This window comes from Arvicanthis niloticus, chromosome 2 (assembly GCF_011762505.2).
Source record: "Arvicanthis niloticus isolate mArvNil1 chromosome 2, mArvNil1.pat.X, whole genome shotgun sequence".
NCBI lineage: Eukaryota > Metazoa > Chordata > Mammalia > Rodentia > Muridae > Arvicanthis > Arvicanthis niloticus.
Window position 1 is genome coordinate 84,269,357 of NC_047659.1, and position 17,028 is coordinate 84,286,384.

At 41.3% G+C, this 17,028-nt stretch overlaps 1 protein-coding gene across 1 annotated transcript in view; it reads right to left on the minus strand.

Moving 5' to 3' along the window:
- Ryr3 (ryanodine receptor 3) overlaps positions 1-17,028 on the minus strand; it is a 290,856-nt gene that overhangs the window by 14,620 nt on the left and 259,208 nt on the right. The window contains exons 82-89 of the mRNA XM_076928313.1: positions 16,454-16,582; positions 12,973-13,077; positions 11,047-11,128; positions 9,069-10,396; positions 7,112-7,170; positions 6,217-6,388; positions 5,241-5,327; positions 3,837-4,037 (exon numbers count right to left, since the gene is read on the minus strand). Coding sequence (XP_076784428.1) covers positions 3,837-4,037; positions 5,241-5,327; positions 6,217-6,388; positions 7,112-7,170; positions 9,069-10,396; positions 11,047-11,128; positions 12,973-13,077; positions 16,454-16,582 — 2,163 coding nt within the window. The remainder of the gene's footprint in view (positions 1-3,836; positions 4,038-5,240; positions 5,328-6,216; positions 6,389-7,111; positions 7,171-9,068; positions 10,397-11,046; positions 11,129-12,972; positions 13,078-16,453; positions 16,583-17,028) is intronic.

Sequence of the window (17,028 nt, forward strand, 5' to 3'; positions counted from 1 at the left end):
ATTTGTGGGTAACACATTTGAAGACACCCAAAGAATCCCCAGAAACATGGATAGAACCAAACATGTATGTACTATCTTTTCTCTTAGACATACATGGATTTGATGGCCTTTTCTATCTTAACTGTTAAAAGCCTGTGGCTTTAACGCTTGAAGGCTGAGGTATATAGAATCAGTTCATATTTCTTTTTTCTCATCCATCTCATGGATGGAAGATGCTATTACAGTAGATCTTAGAAACCTTATCTATCTTTTTTTCTTCCCTTATTAAGAATGGACACACCTTCACTTGGACACTTCATGGCTTCTCTTTGGCATTGCAGAATTTGCAGTGTTAGTACTCTTGCACTTTGGATGCCACTATTAGATAAATAGAATAAGAATTACTTGAATATGAGCACTGTGCTATCTTGCCAGTGGAACTGATGTCTGAGAGGGCTAGATGACTAGCTTGTGGGTAGAATATACAGTGTGAATACCTTTGACAGAGGGGTGATTTATGTCCCAAACAGGACAGAATAGCATGGTGTATGATTTTACCTTACTACTTAAAATGACATAAAATTTAACATTTATTTGCTGCTTATTTATTAAATTTTTACTTGATATTTTCGGACCACAGTTTACTGTGTGTAGTTGAAACCATGAATTAATGGGGGATGTGGTGGGCATGGTACATAATTGTAACTATTTTTTTTTTTTAAATGGGCTCTCACTCTGTATTCCAATCTGGTCTGGAACTCCTTATGTAGTCCAAGATGGCCACAAATTCAGGGCAATCCTCCTACTTCATCCTCCCAGGTGCTACGATCTCAGGCATAGAGCACCACACTCACCTTAATTTTTGACTAGATGTGGCAGCATGGCTACATGTGATGGTTAGTCTGCATTGTCAACTTGATCAGCTCTAGAATCACATAGGGACATATGGTCTTGAGGGCATTCTACAGAGACTTAACTGAGGAGAGAAGGCCCACCCTGAATGCAGGTGGTAACATGCCATCTACTGAGACATGGGACTGAACTGAAAGAGTTAAGAAGAGGAAGCAAGCAGAATGTCAGCATTCCTCTCTGTCTCTGTAGCCCCCCACTCCTGCCACCACAGGGGCTGCTCTCACTGCCTTGCCTTCCCTGCCATGATGGACTGAATCCTCAAACCAGGAACAAAATAGATTCTTCCTCTCCCAACTTGCCTTTATCAGGTGTCTTGTCATGGCAATGGGAAAAATTAACCAATCAAGTTATAAAGATAATAAAACCAGAGATTAACACAAACAGGGACAAGGAGCAATGGGATTGATTTAGAGAGGTCAGGGAATGCTGTTGAAATTCCAGGAAATAAGAAGCTAGAATAGCTAGACCCCTTCAAGCAAAACAAACAAACAAACAAACAAAATAATTATTATAATTCATACCCAGCCTGGGCCTCTCATTTAGGATGCCTCTAATTAACTGGTAAAATCCTCGGGATTTCAGTCTCCAAACTATGTGTTCATTTTTTTCTTCAAAGGTTATTACATTCATATCACCTACACTTTATTTCTGAGACAAAAGGGCAAGAATAATTTGTGAAAAAGAAAAAAAAAAAAGCTACTTCTTCCCCCCTGAAAACACTGAAGACCAATAATAGGAAGGTAGCAAAAGGTCTGATATTAGGCATAGCACACTGAGAGGAATCGGCAGCAGCTGCTAGCTCATGGATGACATGGGTAGGGAAGCAGATCTGAGGCCACTGTGCTGTCTGTTTGAAAGACTCTAGAAAACAACGTGAACACCAAGACATAGTCAACTACTGATATCTGGGACTCCAAACATTCATCTTTGTCCTTCAAGGAGTTGTATGTGTTCTGCATTTTAATCCACGGTATCTTCTACAGGTCACCAGTATGTCTGCACCTTGTCCCACAAGCTCTTGGGTTTCAGATCCAGAAACAGCAAAAATGCTTCTTGGTTTATAGTTGCCCATGTTCTGAGGATTTTTATACATATGAACCCATTTAATTTCCTGGAATGTCAGCTATTATTAGAATATTCACTTTTTCAGATGTAGAAACAGCACTAGGGAGGCACTACATGGCACACAACTATGAGACAGCCTGGCTCCAGAGTCCACATTTTAATAGTGACAGTAGCAGGCTCAGTAAGCAAGACAGCACATGTTCTCTGTAGAAGGGGGAATGAAGTTCTCACACAGCACTGTTTCACCAGGAGCTGAAATGGACACAAAGATAGAGTACATTTCTTGGATTCTTAACAAGAAGATGGTAACTTAGTGTACAGTTGAGGATTCTTCCTATATAATATATCAAAGGGAAAATGTAATGGAAATAAAGTATAAAAAAAAATCAAAGTGATAGTCAACATTGATAGCCAACTTGACAAGACTTAGCATCACATAGGAGACACCTCTGGGTTTGTCTGTGAGGCTGTTCCCAGAGATGTTCAACGGATGAGGAAAAATACACCCTGACTTGTAGGTAGTACCATCCCATGGGATTTGGGTCCTGATCTGAATGAAAAGGAAAAAGTGAGTGGAACCCCAGCATTTTCTGTTTTCCTTCAAGCAAAACTAACAAACAAACAAACAAAATAATTATTATAATTCATACCCAGCCTGGGCCTCTCATTTAGGATGCCATGTGACCAACACCTTTCTGCTGCCACAGTGAGACCTCCTCTCCCTGCTGTATCTTCCCCACCATGGTAGACTGTACCCTCAAACTGTGATCCAAAATAAGACAAGCATCTTTATAGCAACAAGAAAAGTAACTTTTACAATCATGGTCTCGAAATGGAAATGAACCCAGAACACAGAATTGGATGATTGAAGATTAATGTACCATCAGTGGTTTCTAAAGATCACCCAAATGAACCATGCTTCCTGGTTCATGACTTGAGCAATCTCCAAACACAACTGTGAATCTGGGCCATCATGTGACTTGCTTTAACCAATAGTGTCCTGGAAATGACACTGACAATGTGGCATTTCCGGGTCTGTTTCTTAAGAGAGGCTAGCAGCTTCTACCTCTGTGATCCTTAGGGAAATCCTAAGTCATTCATACAAGAAGTACCCTCTACTGCAGAGATTGCATGGGGAGGCCATGGGGAGAGGGAGATACTCGGTCTACATGGAAAAAGGAGGAGATAGATTCCCACTACTCCAGCTAAGACTCACTTTCTGACTGTTCCTCTGCTAAGGTGCTAGGCTCAGAAATATGTTTGCCATGCTCACCTACTTGAGCTCTCAAAAAGGCTGTAGACACAGCCATTTCCCATGGAGCAGAGGAATGACTGATTGTGTCCCATCAGTCCACAGAATCAGAGAGAGAAAATGTAGGTCCTTCAAACCAAGTTTGGAGTGGCTTGTTATGTAGCTAACTGAAACAGGAATGCATCATTGAGATCCATCCCAGGCCTTAAATGATTCCAGCCTAATGGAAAGGTACATTTATAAAAAAAATCCAATGGCAACTCAAAGATCACAAGAAGCTCTTGTGGCTAATTTCACTTGTGCCTTAGCCTGATGACTCAGATACTAAGAGGTGCCTGAAGTGCTTCTTCTACAGCAAGAATTAGCTTTGTCTATAGCTCACTTCACAGATTCTCATTCAAAAGCCTCAAGTTGGTGACTGAGATCCTGCAGTTGTACGCAGCTCCTGGGTAACTTGAAATGTCCCACCAGCCTTACTCTCCTAGCATCTTAGAAGACTAAGTGCTGGTGCAACAAAAAGAGAGAGAGAGAGAGAGAGAGAGAGAGAGAGAGAGAGAGAGAGAGAGAGAGAGAATTTTTTTTTCTCAAAGAGTCAAAAAAGAGAGTGCCAGATGGTTAGAATGCTCACCTTCAGGCAGTAATAGCCCACCACACAGACCAGAGAGATGACGGTGTGGACAATGGCCAGAGCGCGCAGTGTTGGTGCCATATACCCAGTGCTCTCCTGAAGGACAAAGAACACCATCGCTTCTTCCTCATCATCATCATTGAAGGAGTTCCACAGGTTTGCAACATCCTCTGTCTCTTCCTCTAAAGGTTCTTCAGTGACCTGCCCCAAGACAATACTCACAACCGTCAGAAGGTGCCTCAGTCACTAGGCTCTTCCTACAGAGTTTGTTATTAATATATACATATGCTATCAAACCCAGCATTGCCTGTGGAGTAAATGGGTCCTTTAGGTAACTTACTGATGAGAATCCCCAGTGTTTCTAATAGTTGCAAATAAGAACGAGGTAGAAACAAAATCTTTCTTGAAAAGGAACCAAAAATATTAAGTTATGGGCCTTTTACTAGCTGTAATCCTTTGGCAAGAGAGAAGGCAGCAACAGGTCCATGTGGATCACAAGCACCAGTTATACACATTCCATAGTTTGCATTCTTTCATTCATGGATTCTCCTTCTGTTCCTACACCTCTCACCCCAAGCTTTTATCCTATAGCTTCAAGTGCCTATTGGCTGTCTCCTCCTAGATAGATAGGTTTCCCTCAACCTTAGTATGTTTTAAACCAAGCTACATATGCCTTACTATAGACTACCACTCTTCTTCTATGGGCAAAAAAGCCTTACTAAACTGAAGATTTATATAGAGAAAATACTGTTTTGTAACAAATTCAGTTGCTAGTTTTAATCAAGAATCAGCACAAAGTTTCTTTTTTTCTTTCTTTCTTTCTTTCTTTCTTTCTTTCTTTCTTTCTCTTTCTCTTTCTTTGTTTGTTTTAAAGCAGACTATGTCAAGATTCTAGGATGGGTCTTTACATGCTGGCAACATGCAAGACCTACTCACCAATGTTCAACATCTTCCATTATGATGAGGGGAACTTACGTTCCTAACTTCTGCTAACTTTTCCTTTATGTGTCCTTTATTCCTTATATGTGTCAACAGGGATGGGTCCTATTCTAAGCTTATTCCTCAAGGAAAGAACTGAATCCATTATTTATTTCAAAATGCTCCATAGTTCCTATCATGACATCTAGCATACAGGGTATGCTCAATATTTAAAGATTAAAACAAATAAGAATCCAAACTGTTGAAACAGCCCCTTAATTTGCTTTTCTTGTATTCTCTGCATTTCTCTACATTTCTTTCATTGCCAAACACTGCACTTTTTTTTTTAAAGAGGTCAGTGTCTTAGAAATTTCCTTGGACATTAACTTTTTGCTCTAAGAGTAAAAGTTTGGTTATAGTTTTCCCCCACATACGCATGCTCAGCCTGTTGTATATTTAGCCAATAACCCCTCAATGGAGTATCACCTTATAAAAAAGCAGGATGAAGTTGATAGCGAAGGCTACAAACAGAGCAAGGAACCTCAGGTTGTAGAAATTCCTGGCCAGGTAGTGCTGAAAAGAAAAGGACAAGCAGAGGTAGAAAGCAGTGGGTAGGAAGGAGACGGCCCTTTCTGACACTGAAAGTTGTGCCCTGAGGAGAGCTTTACAGAGAAATCTATGCTTCAGGTCCCACTCTTCCAGGGCAGTGCTGGCCTTGTAAGCACAGGCATGGCTGTTTGAGGTTGATTATTTAAAAATGGTTTAAGAGCATGTCCGAAGGAACTTTACCATGGATCATGTCCCAATAAACCAGATCTCTCAACATGCCACCAGCAGAGGGCCAAGCAGTCCCCTCCCCTGTACACAGTGCAGCCAGACTGTGGCCCAGAGTTCTTATCCATCTCAGAATCACAGCCCTTCACCTACTTTTCAGAGTGCACCCCTCTCCACACTGCTGTGTTTCCTACGAAACCCAGCCTTTGGAAGATGGACCCATAGCTTCTGGGGAGAATTCGATAGTGCCTAAGGGCTTCATTGATGGTGCCAGCTAATGTGTAGTCCTGGTTGGGCAGCAAATGAACCTCAAGGGAGCAACTTATCAGAAAAATAATTCACATACTATACTGAGGCTTGCTTGTACCTACAGTAACAATGTTTGGGGGCTAGTTGAGTAACATAGCCTAATGCAAGAAACCTTTTGTCTATCCCAATAGATCGAACTGCTGAAATTTTGGATCAGGATCAGCTGAGTCCCCACACAATGTACATAAATCTACTTAAGAGTGGTGTCTAGGTAGCCCTCCATTTTCTTTAACACAAGAGAAACAGGAAGAGGAAAAGAATGGGAATGAGGAAGTGGAGAAAGCATGTCTAAGAAAAAAGTGACACAAATAAGTGGCCAGCTCTGAGGTCTGCCAGGGCAGTGCCTCTGGTAGGAAGGGACGAGGGCTGGAGAGCTCACCAGTAACTTAGTCTGATAGATCTCCAGCCCTTTGAAGAAGTTGGCCATGAAGGCTTCTGGCTTCTCGGCTTTCTGACCACGCCGTCGAGTCTTCTTTACTGTCACGTCTGCCCATAGGTACTCTGCTTGTCCCTCCTCCTTGATTTTATCCTCCTTTTCTCTGTCTTCCATGCTGCAGGGGAGAAGGCTACTCAGCATGTGGAAGGAAGGCGAACAAGCCTGCTGCTTATCAATCTATATTTAGAATCTGTATTTAATGTGTGGAATCTATATTTAATGAACAGTGACCGTTTTGATGATGCAACGTGTACGTGAGTTATAAATGAGTTTGTGCTATTTTGGAATTAGACTTAACAACTTTTTTTATTTCCTGTTTCAAAAAATGCCCTTTCCTTACTAAGTAAGCCTTCTTAGGATTAGCAATGGTACCCACTCCTATAAACTTGGACAGGAATTAAATGTGGTGTCTAAAAGGGCAAAGCAAAGGCCTGCCATATAATAGGTATTCAATAAATGCCACAAATTATCCACCATCAATATTATATGAAGTTGCTAAATATGTATATTTGATAACTGTCCAGTCAGTGAAACTCTGATGTACTATTGAAATTATGAAGTTAATAAGTGTATATTATAGAGCTGAGGCAAAAAAAAAAAAAAAAAAAGAAGGAGGAGGAGGAGGAGAAGGAAGAAGAGGAGGAAGAAGAAGAAGGAGAAGGAGCAGCAGCAGTAGCAGCAGCAGCAGCAGCAGCAGCAGCAGCCAGGACTTATAGAATACCTGTTGCCTGCACTGATAGAAATCAGGTTTTCTATTTACGGTAGCTGTAGAATGGCAGCTGCCGTCAAGTATTAACTACCACAGGAAACAGAGTAGCCCACACCACCAGGAACTCACTCGGCCTTCTCAGATTCAGCTTTTCCTTCAGCTTCATGTACTGCTTTCATCTCTGCTGCCTAGATCAAAAATAACAAAAGGTCAAGGGTTCCTCAGAGAAAAAAGTTCAGGATGAACCTTTTTCTTTCTGGTCATGAGTCCTAGTGGCTTTGTGGTATCCCCTACCCCCATCTCCCATTACTGCTTCTCTCAGGGCTGCAGAATGTAAAGTGTCGTGCTACACATCAAACCTGCTGCTCCTGAGAGCTGCCAAATCAGACCTCAAACCTGAAAATTCAGTTGCCCCCTATTGTTTACTCAACTCAAGCAGGACACTTAGAATGAAGAAGTGTCCTATGGAAGCAAGAGGACACAGACCACAGTATGCCTAATCTGGAATCTTCTTCTATCTGACAAGCTTCTTGCCTGACTCCAACTCCCTTGTCACTGCCCTGGTCCCTCTGGTTCATAGCCACTGCACTCAGAATAAAACCACGTACCCCAGTGAGACCTGCCTATCCTCTAGGGGCCTGGCTTTCTCTCTATCTTTATCTTTGTGTCGTACTACTGTACTTAGTATTTTTTATATTTGAATGCTCCTACCTTTCCTTTCTTGGAAAGGAGTCTGACTCTTTCTGTGCTCAGGGACTTCGAGTAGTCTTACCCTCTGCCTGGACCGTGAAACCCTGGCTTTCCACATGCTTGTCATTGTTTAGGATTTGGCTCAGATCATACTGTTTCAGGAGCCTTGCTAGCTGCCCTCTTTACAGCAGATGATAACAAGAATCCATCCAGAGGATCTAGATGGTTGTACCATGTCCCCCCAACCTGTTAGTTTGTTCATTAAACAAAGTTCCATTAAAGCAAAACTATTGCTTTCCTTGTTAACCAGAACACAGTCCGGTGCATGTGGTACCCAGATTAGTTTCTATGTTTTTTCAAATGGTTCTATGTCATGAGCCTATCCAGGAGCAGTGCAAAATGAATGACACAGTAAGAGCACCTATGTTAATGCCTCCCTCCCTGACTCTTCACATCTCTCGTTCACCTTCCATTTCACAATATCTCTTGCCCAGCATACTTCTGAGCTGCACCAACTTGTCTAGTGTCTGTCTTTTCTATAAAATTACAAGGACAAAGGATTTATCCATTATCACTCAATTCTCAGGCCCCAGAACAGTGGCGTGTGCATGTTAATGTTCCAGTCAATGACAATGGAATTAGTGAATGGATGTGGTCTTTGCTATAACCTCACTTCTTCCTTTGATGCTAAAGTGGCACCATGAGTTACACATTGCAAGAGAAGAGAACATGCAGGCCATCCTGTGGCCAATGACCTCCGAGTTACTTTTGTCTTATCCATTTGATCTTGTTGACTGCCTCAAATCCCTAATGATAAAAATGTTCCAGGCATAATCTGACTCACTGATATAATAGGCTATCAATAAATAGCAATTATTGTCATCAACATCATATGAAGTTGCTAAGTATTAATGGTTAGTAACCTTTCCAGCTAATGAAACTCTGATTTGTTGGAATTATAAAGTTAATAAGAGAAATAGAACATATCTACTCTAGAGCTTCAGTGAAATGGAATATATCAGAGCTTACAGGAAACATTGAAATACCACCTCATAAGACTTCTCATACATTATACTTGCTTTCCTATGCTTTCACTGAATCAACCTATGTACCATGAATGCTAACCAAATAAAAGTTGGAAGCAGGTAAAGGTGTCAGATCATTATGTTTAAACTCTACTCAAAATGTAGACCAGAAGTCCTCTTGGTGGCTAAACACTGAAACACCCATCTAAGTCTCAAGTTCACCACACTTGGTCAATATGGAATATCATCAGAATCCTGTCAGAACCAGTGTTAATACAGTGTTATTACCTGTACAAACCACGCCAATGCTGATTGCAAAATACAGTTAGAGTCATTTGGGGGTAAGGACAACAAACTAGGATTAGGCTTACCTGTGCTTTCCTTTTCTTCCGCACAGTACTCTCTAATGTTGGGGGTTCGTCCTTGCCGATAATTTCAGAGAGGTCACCTAATCCCACTTCAGGCCCTTGCTTTAAGCCACCTTCTTTCTTTGAGTGGATTCCAAAGAGGTCTGACATGATATCCGTATCTCCCGTCTCACCCTTTACAAAGTGGACCAGCTCAGTGGTGACACTTGGCTCAGTCACTTCTACCCTGTCAGTCTCTATTACATCATCATGGATCCCAAACTGGGTGGGGTCAGGCATGTCACCTAGGATCTTAGTCACTCTGATGTTCTTTGCCCCTTCTACAAGGCCCCCTCCAAACACTGTGTTCCAGAGGATCTGAAAGATTCCTCCCAAGATAGTGAAGAGCAACTGAAAGAGGCCCACAGACAGCATCCAGAAGAAAGAGAAGAACACCCTGACCAGCTCCTTTGCACTCATCTTTTTCACATTCCTATATTGTTTCCTGAGGTTCTTCAAGGTTACCCTCTTCAGAAACTTGGTGACATTTTTCTTTACTGAGGCACAGGCCATGGCAAATGCAGAGGCCGACTCAAAAGACTTAATTTCCTCCTCCCCCTCAATTTCTACTGAATAAGCAGAATCTTCATCCTCTTCCTCGTCCTCTTCTGGCCTGTCGGTTGAGTCCGATTCTGAGATCTGAGATGCTAATTGCATCTCGAAGATTGTATCCTCACAGAAGTTTACAAACAGCTCCATCTTCTCTTGCTCCCCGCCTTCATTGACAACATCGAAGATGAACTGCCGCTTAGATTCCTTCACTTGAGGCTTTTCCCACTGAGTTCGACTGGATTCACTGATCTCAAAATAAACACGCTCAATTTTCTTGGCCCCACCCATGATCTCGATTCGACCCAGGTATGGTTCAAAGTAATTTAGCACACTTTCTGCTGGGTCCAACAGACACTTGAGACGGGAATCATTGGGCATATGTTCAGAGAGATTTGTCAGTAACACTGCTACATTGAACCCTATGTCCTTGGCTGGCTCATGGAACCTCTCTACAAAATCCACATAATTAAACATGTCGTTCTCATCAGCCTCAGTACACGAAAGGAGAAAGTCGATCTCTGACTGTGTATATTGCTTTAGACCTTCCATGGCCTTCTGAAATTCTTTTCGAGAGATGATCCCTTTGCCATCTGGGTCATATTCTTTGAAGGTGTCTGAGCTGGTTAAGTCTTTAAGTTTCAAGAACATGTCAAAGAATTTCAAGATCATCTCTACATTAGTAGACGATTCTACCAGTGTGTCAACCATCTGTTTTCCAATAGTCCCATTTACCACATTTCCTGTGAGGCAGGTTCAAAAAGACATACAAATATATAAATGAATCCAAGTTATCATGCAACTGGACAGGCAGCTATTTTTAGAAGACTCATGTGACAAATTAGTCAGGTCATTTCTAATCATAATGATTTGAAAACAGGAGAGAGCAGCAAGCCATAACAACCACCCCACCAGGGGCCAAGGGACACAGAACCAGGGCAAGAGGAAAATGGCCACACCATGGCCTTGTTTCTGCCCTGGGGCCTATGAGGGTTTTATTATTAGATCTCTGGGAATACATAGGGACATATGACGTTCCTTTGATCCCCTTTGACCTGGGAGAGTGCCCAATTAGATGGCTGGCATACACACTGGCAGCCAGATGTGTCAAAAAGCAATGGGGAGAGGGAGAGGATAGGGAGGGGCAAAGCTTGGAGGTTTTCCCCAGTTCATTCTGGCTTTCCTATTGACATCAAATGAGTTGGTTTCAGGCTTTGTCCATCAGACCATGTGCCCCTCGCTCATTTTTTTTTTTCTTTCTGAAAATTTGTCATTCTAACTGATGTCTTATGACATCACTGACCTGCGAGAAGGATAATCTGTGTGATTAGTAAGGTTAGTGCTCAGACCAGTTACAATTGTGTGAATGCCTAGTTATACCAAACAGCCCAACCTTCCAGGAGGGACAGAAGCATCACCACCATGTCCTGAAGGAGATCCAAGAGTTCCTTCAGCAGCTCGATCTGACTGGAATCCTAGAACAGAAACAGGAGATACCCCTGAGCTATCTGATCCCTCAGCAAAGTCCGGGGTAGTGAGCAAGAAGGGCCTGCTCTGGAAAGGTCAGGTGAAGACTGCATCAAGGCAGGAATGAGCTCCCTTCCCGATGTGAGTGAAGGTGGCTTAAATCCACTGCCTGGAGCGCAGGGATGCTCATCCAACACAGCTCCTCACGTTCTGCTCAGGACAGATGCAGCAGATATACAGACTGTTACTAAAAGCTATGTAACAGCCCCATCCACTAAGAAAGCTTAGGTACCTTCTTAAGTTTATTTGTTGTTTTCTGTACTGGAGAACAACCTATCATGAGCTTCATGGGAGATATTGTTGTAATCCAACTAAGGAAACATTAGATTACCAAGTAAATTCTCCTTGCTTTCTGGATTAGGTTACCCCAGTTGTAGCCGGTGGTGATCAGGGTGCCACTGAATCCTTAAAATAGTATTTAAGCATGCTATTCCTCTGGATGGCATTGATGTTCTGTTTGGTTTTAATACAAGCACTACAGGCAGAGTATTGTAAAACTACCTCTGTGTTGCAAACCCTTTAGCATATACCGGAAGGTATGTGAAAGATCTTATCTAAGGGTAAGGTTAAAATTAGAAAATGATGCTTGCAAGAATAAACTGAAGGCAATTATTTATTTACTTTAGGTTTTTTGAGACAGGGTTTCTCTGTGTAGCCCTGGCTGTCTATCCTAGAACTCACTCTGTAGACCAGGCTGGCCTTGAATTCAGAGATCTGCCTGCCTCTGCCTCCTGAGTGCTGGGATTGACAGCCTGAGCCACCACCTATCAGTTTGAAGGTAATTTCTCAGAAAAATGTTCTCTGGGTCATACTTGTTTCACTGATTCTCTATTTGTCTTGTCAAAAGCTTTGTCTAGCCAGTCAGTTTCCTGAGGAACTTTTCCTTACCTATTGTGTGTCACAGCTCTATTGGAAAAAAAAAAAAAAAAAACCAACAACAGCAACAACAACAGTGAAACTGTAGTAGGACCAAAAGCCGGAAGTGAGGAGGAACTTTCCCAATGTCACCGATGAAGAAGAGGTGGCAGAGTAAGGGCTCTTGTCTCCAGAGCCTCTACACCACACTGTCATGGTTGACACAGACATGGACATGTTACTGCCAAATTAGTAGTCCCTCCAGAACTCTTTTCCCATAAGGCCAGAGTCAAAAGGGGAAAAAAAAATGAAGGGTCAAACAGCACATTCCAAAAGAGAGGAGGCAGGTGTGATAGCCTTGAAATCTTCAGATTTAAATTAACGCTGCAAATGTCCCTCTAATCAGTCTGAAACACATCTTGAAGTGCTCCCTCATGTGTTGCCATGGAGAGAGGCGATCACCGACTACATATGCTCCATTTATTTGTTCATTATAAATGCTCTGAGTGGTTCTGATTCATCTTGCCAGAGAGATGGGGAGAAGGAGAGGTAGAGATGGATAAGGAGGGGATGCGGGGGACGGGCATTTGTGGATGACAGAGACATGCAACATTTGGCAGGTGGAGTTTGGTATTCTAAAATGAAAGGACCGTGGCAGGGAAGCAAAGAGGATGAGCACCATGGAACGCAGTGTTGAGGCACTTACAAAATAATAGGTTGGTGGGACACAAGGAAGGAAGAAGCTGCATTCATGCAAAAGCCCCTCTGGGATGCCCCTGGAGACATACATCTGTTTCCTGGTTTGGTCCTCAGTTTTAAGAATGAGACCTAATCTGGCTTTCCCAGCCTAAACAGCCATATCCACAGGGGGAAGTCAAAAGGAAGTTAACCCAACATTTCACTGTAATGGAATGTGTAGAGGAACAGGCCACAGTACCTGAGAGAGCTTCATCTGCATGTTAGCAAATACGTGGAGGAATCCAACCACTGCATCCCACAGCCTACTGTGAGCCAGGCTCTGCTGGTTCCCGATGCAGGGACCCTGTAGAGAGGAGAGCCTGATTAGACATCGTATCACCCAGAGCCTGTCCTATCAGGGCATCTGGCTGAGCCTTATGTGAGAAGGCAGCACCTTTCACACTCATGTATTTCATGCTTCAGTATTTTCCAAAGTTGCTTTTCATTCATTCTAATGATAGGACTTTCTCTCTAGGTGGAGAATGGGGGTTTCATAGCCCACTGATTGTCTTTTAGCTTCAGAATGACGAATATAGTTAATGAAAAAGTTAAACAGTATAGTTGACGCAGGTCCAAAGGGCATTCCTCTATATCAGCAGTCCTCGGCCTTTTTAAGGCTCCATCCCTTTAATATAGTTCCTTATGTTGTGGTGGTCCCCAGCTTCACAATTATTTCCACTGCTACTTCACATTTGTAATTTTGCTAGTATTATGAATCATAATGCAAACTATCTGTGCTTTCTGATGGTCTTAGGCACCCCCTGTGAAAGGGTTGGTCAACCCCAAAGGGGTCACACCCCACAGGTTGAGAACTACTGCTCTAACCTCTCTGAAAGGCCTTTCAAGGAAAGCAAGGGTATCAGAGACAGTCTACCTGTTGTTTTCAAGTGAAGCCCCATACAAGTGCTACAACTTCTGACTAATGAAAGTTCCAAGTCTCAGTAATAATCTCAGTGATAAACTACTTCTAGTTTTTTCTTACTAAGTTAAACATTACATATAAATACCAACTCAAATGTTTTCTTTTCTCAAAGGCAAATGCAGATGACTTAGTTACTAGTTTGATTTTCCATAATAGTAACTTCCTATTTATGGCCGTTCTTCCTTAACTCTCCTTCAGTGTCCTTGGTTTTTGTTTTGTTTGTTTATTTTAATCTTTTACTCAACCTCCAAATTTCTCTTCAATAAGAAAGATCTGAATAGGACACACATATATCTCAAAAATATAAGAGTATTAGTAGGATTCTCAAAAGAAAGTTAAGAGGAAGAAGTACTACCTACTTTCACAAGTCACACAAGCATGTTTCAAAGTCACTGTTCATCTATGTTCAGTTTCTAGTCCCTAAAGGTCCCATTTTCTAGGTAGTATACTAGAGACCATTAAGTTCATTTCAGCATAAAACTGGGTGTTGAAAGAAACATGTATTTACAGAACATGGGCTCCTCTGGTGTGTTGAGAATACCAGGAGAAATCTCTTTTTGTTCACAGGCTCTCCTTTGAGAAGTCTGCATCCAACCTGGGTGGAATACTACTGTCCTTTCCTTACTGGAGCCCTTCTCTTTTTATTTTGAGTTTTAACACAGTTTAACTTTGCTACAATAAAAACCCCTCATTTTCTAGGTAGTAAACTAAGCTTTGTATTTATTTTTATGAGAAAATAAAATCTGAATGAGCCAGTTATTTCATGTGACAGTGAATGAAAATCTAGTTGTCTCCCCTTTCTTTCTTCCTTCCTCCCTTCCTCCCTCCCTCCCTCCTCCCCTCTTCCTTTCTTTTCTTTTCTTTTCTTTTCTTTTCTTTTCTTTCCTTTCCTTTCCTTTTTTCTCTTCTCTTCTCTTCTCTTCTCTTCTCTTCTCTTCTCTTCTCTTCTCTTCTCTTCTCTTCTCTTCTTCTCTTCTCTTCTCTTTTTTCTTTGTATTGGAGATTGAACCTGGGACCTCACATATACCAGGCAGAAACTTTCCTATTGAGCTACAACCTCGGATCTTTTAAAATTATCTAAATTTTGAGACAGGGTTTTCTTAGCCAGCTGGCCTTGTGTCTACTCTCTACCCAAGGCAGGTCCTGAACTTGTGATCATCCCGCCTCATCCTCCAGATAATGTTTTCATGGAACATATTTCAACACTGTGGTGTAAAAAAAGAGCCACACGCAGATTTTCAGAATGGGAAGAAAGGGGGATGAAACGCTCCTCTTTCCTTGTTTTTTCTTTAGTTGCAGCAAACTGAATTGTTGACATTATGTCTCATGAAGCCTTTCACAATCCTATCTCCATGACTTTCCCCAAAGACCAGTATACCTCTTTCTTTATTTATCCACAACCAGTATGTATCTGTAACAACACTTGCACCCTGGGGTTCAAAAGAGCTTTCTCTTCCTCTGAACTCATACATGTGTGGTTTATTTGTTTTATTTCTTTGTTGTCTGACTCTGAATTTCAGGATGTTGTTCTGGCTATCCCCAGTTCAATTTCTCCATGTTTGGAACATAATAGTTACGATTTGAACCATAATGCAAGTGGTTATTTCAAATCTTTTGCAATCATCTATCAAATATTTTTCATCATGTATATGATTTTTTTCAATGATGCTGTAAGCACTTTCATGGTAGAGTCAATAAATTATATTCTTCCCAGGAACTAAGGAGAGAACAAAAGCTAAATGTTTTATTCAATCAATAAGTGATCAAATATTTTATTCATGAGTTTTCTGGTTATGATAACATAAAAATGAAGTGTCAATTCTGCTTCTAAAAAATCTTTTATCACAGAAGACTGATAGGGCAACTGTTTCTATAGCCAGCTATACCTACATACATCATTAATCTTGTTCACAGTAGGTAGACTGTTGTAGGAAATAGACATTGTTATAGAAAGAGAAAGAAAACTAGAACATTAAGACAGAGATCTACTTGTTGTTACTTGACTTGACTAATTTCTTCCCTAGTAAGAGCTCAAAGATTCTGGATTTTTGTTATTTGATTTTGTGACAGAGTCTCACCATGTCACCCAGACCAGCTTTCAAACCTAAGATCATCTTACTTCAGTCTCCAAAGTCTGGGATTGTGTTACCATAGGTAGGTTGGATTTTGAGTTTTTGTTTGTTTGTTTATACCATTGTTCTATAATTCTATCTCCATGCTCACTGAACACCAGATATTGATACTTCGTGAAGATATTCTAGGATGAAGGATGTTAAGTTGAAGACATTTTTTTTTCTTTTATTGTTCATTTAAAGTCAATCCTGACAGGGAAACTAAAATGTCTCCTCTCCCCACTTTGAGACAGGGTTTCTCTATGTAACAGAGCCTGGCTATTTTGGAACTCGCTTTGTAGACCAGGCTGGCCTTGAACTCACAGAGATCCACTTGATTTTGCCTTCTGAGTACTGGGATTAAAGGCACATACACCATGTCTAGCAAAAAGCAAAATGTAATGAGGTAAATGAAAATAAAGTGTAGCAACATCATGAACAAGTCTCAGTGGAGGACCACAGACTACAGGACCTCATAGACCACAGGTATCAATGGTTCCTTTTTCTAGGCAAGAGATAATGTTAGCATTGGGACTGAGCACATAGGCCAATCACTGGGAGCATCCAAATACTCTTTAGAGAATATAGAAAATGAGAATGCTAAAAAAAATCTATTCTCTATCAATTCTGCATTTATTAACACCTACCTGGATGTACTCTGTAAGAGAATTAAAAATTTGCTTGGTGACTGCCAGAGCTTTAGAGAAATTGTGCTGTCCAGATTCATCAATGATGTCCTTTCCTGAATAGTACCAATAGAAATCGCTGATTGATTCCTAAAAACAAACAACAGAGTTTGATATTTCTCTGTCTGAACTCAAGGAAAGTAAACTCAATGGACAAGAAGAATTCAGAAGAATCCCATATCTCTATGCTTCTGCTATGACAGGAGCTAGGGACTCTGTGAAGATGGACAGAGACAGTCCTAACACCTACCTTTTAAACACACGTACATCTCCAAAGGGAAGAACATATGAGGGAAACATCCACTCTTTAGTACCTGGGAGACTATGATATATAACATTCAAAGTGAACTCTGCTCACTTATCCAAATAACCATAGTAACAGCAAAGAAATAGCAGCTAAGTGGCAGATGTTGTTCTAAGTAATTTATGAATATCAAACTTCTCAATATTTATTACCATTCTGTGAGGCAAGTCTTTTGTATAGACAAGAGAACTGGATCACAGGGAACTTAAATAGATTATTCCTGATTCCTAGA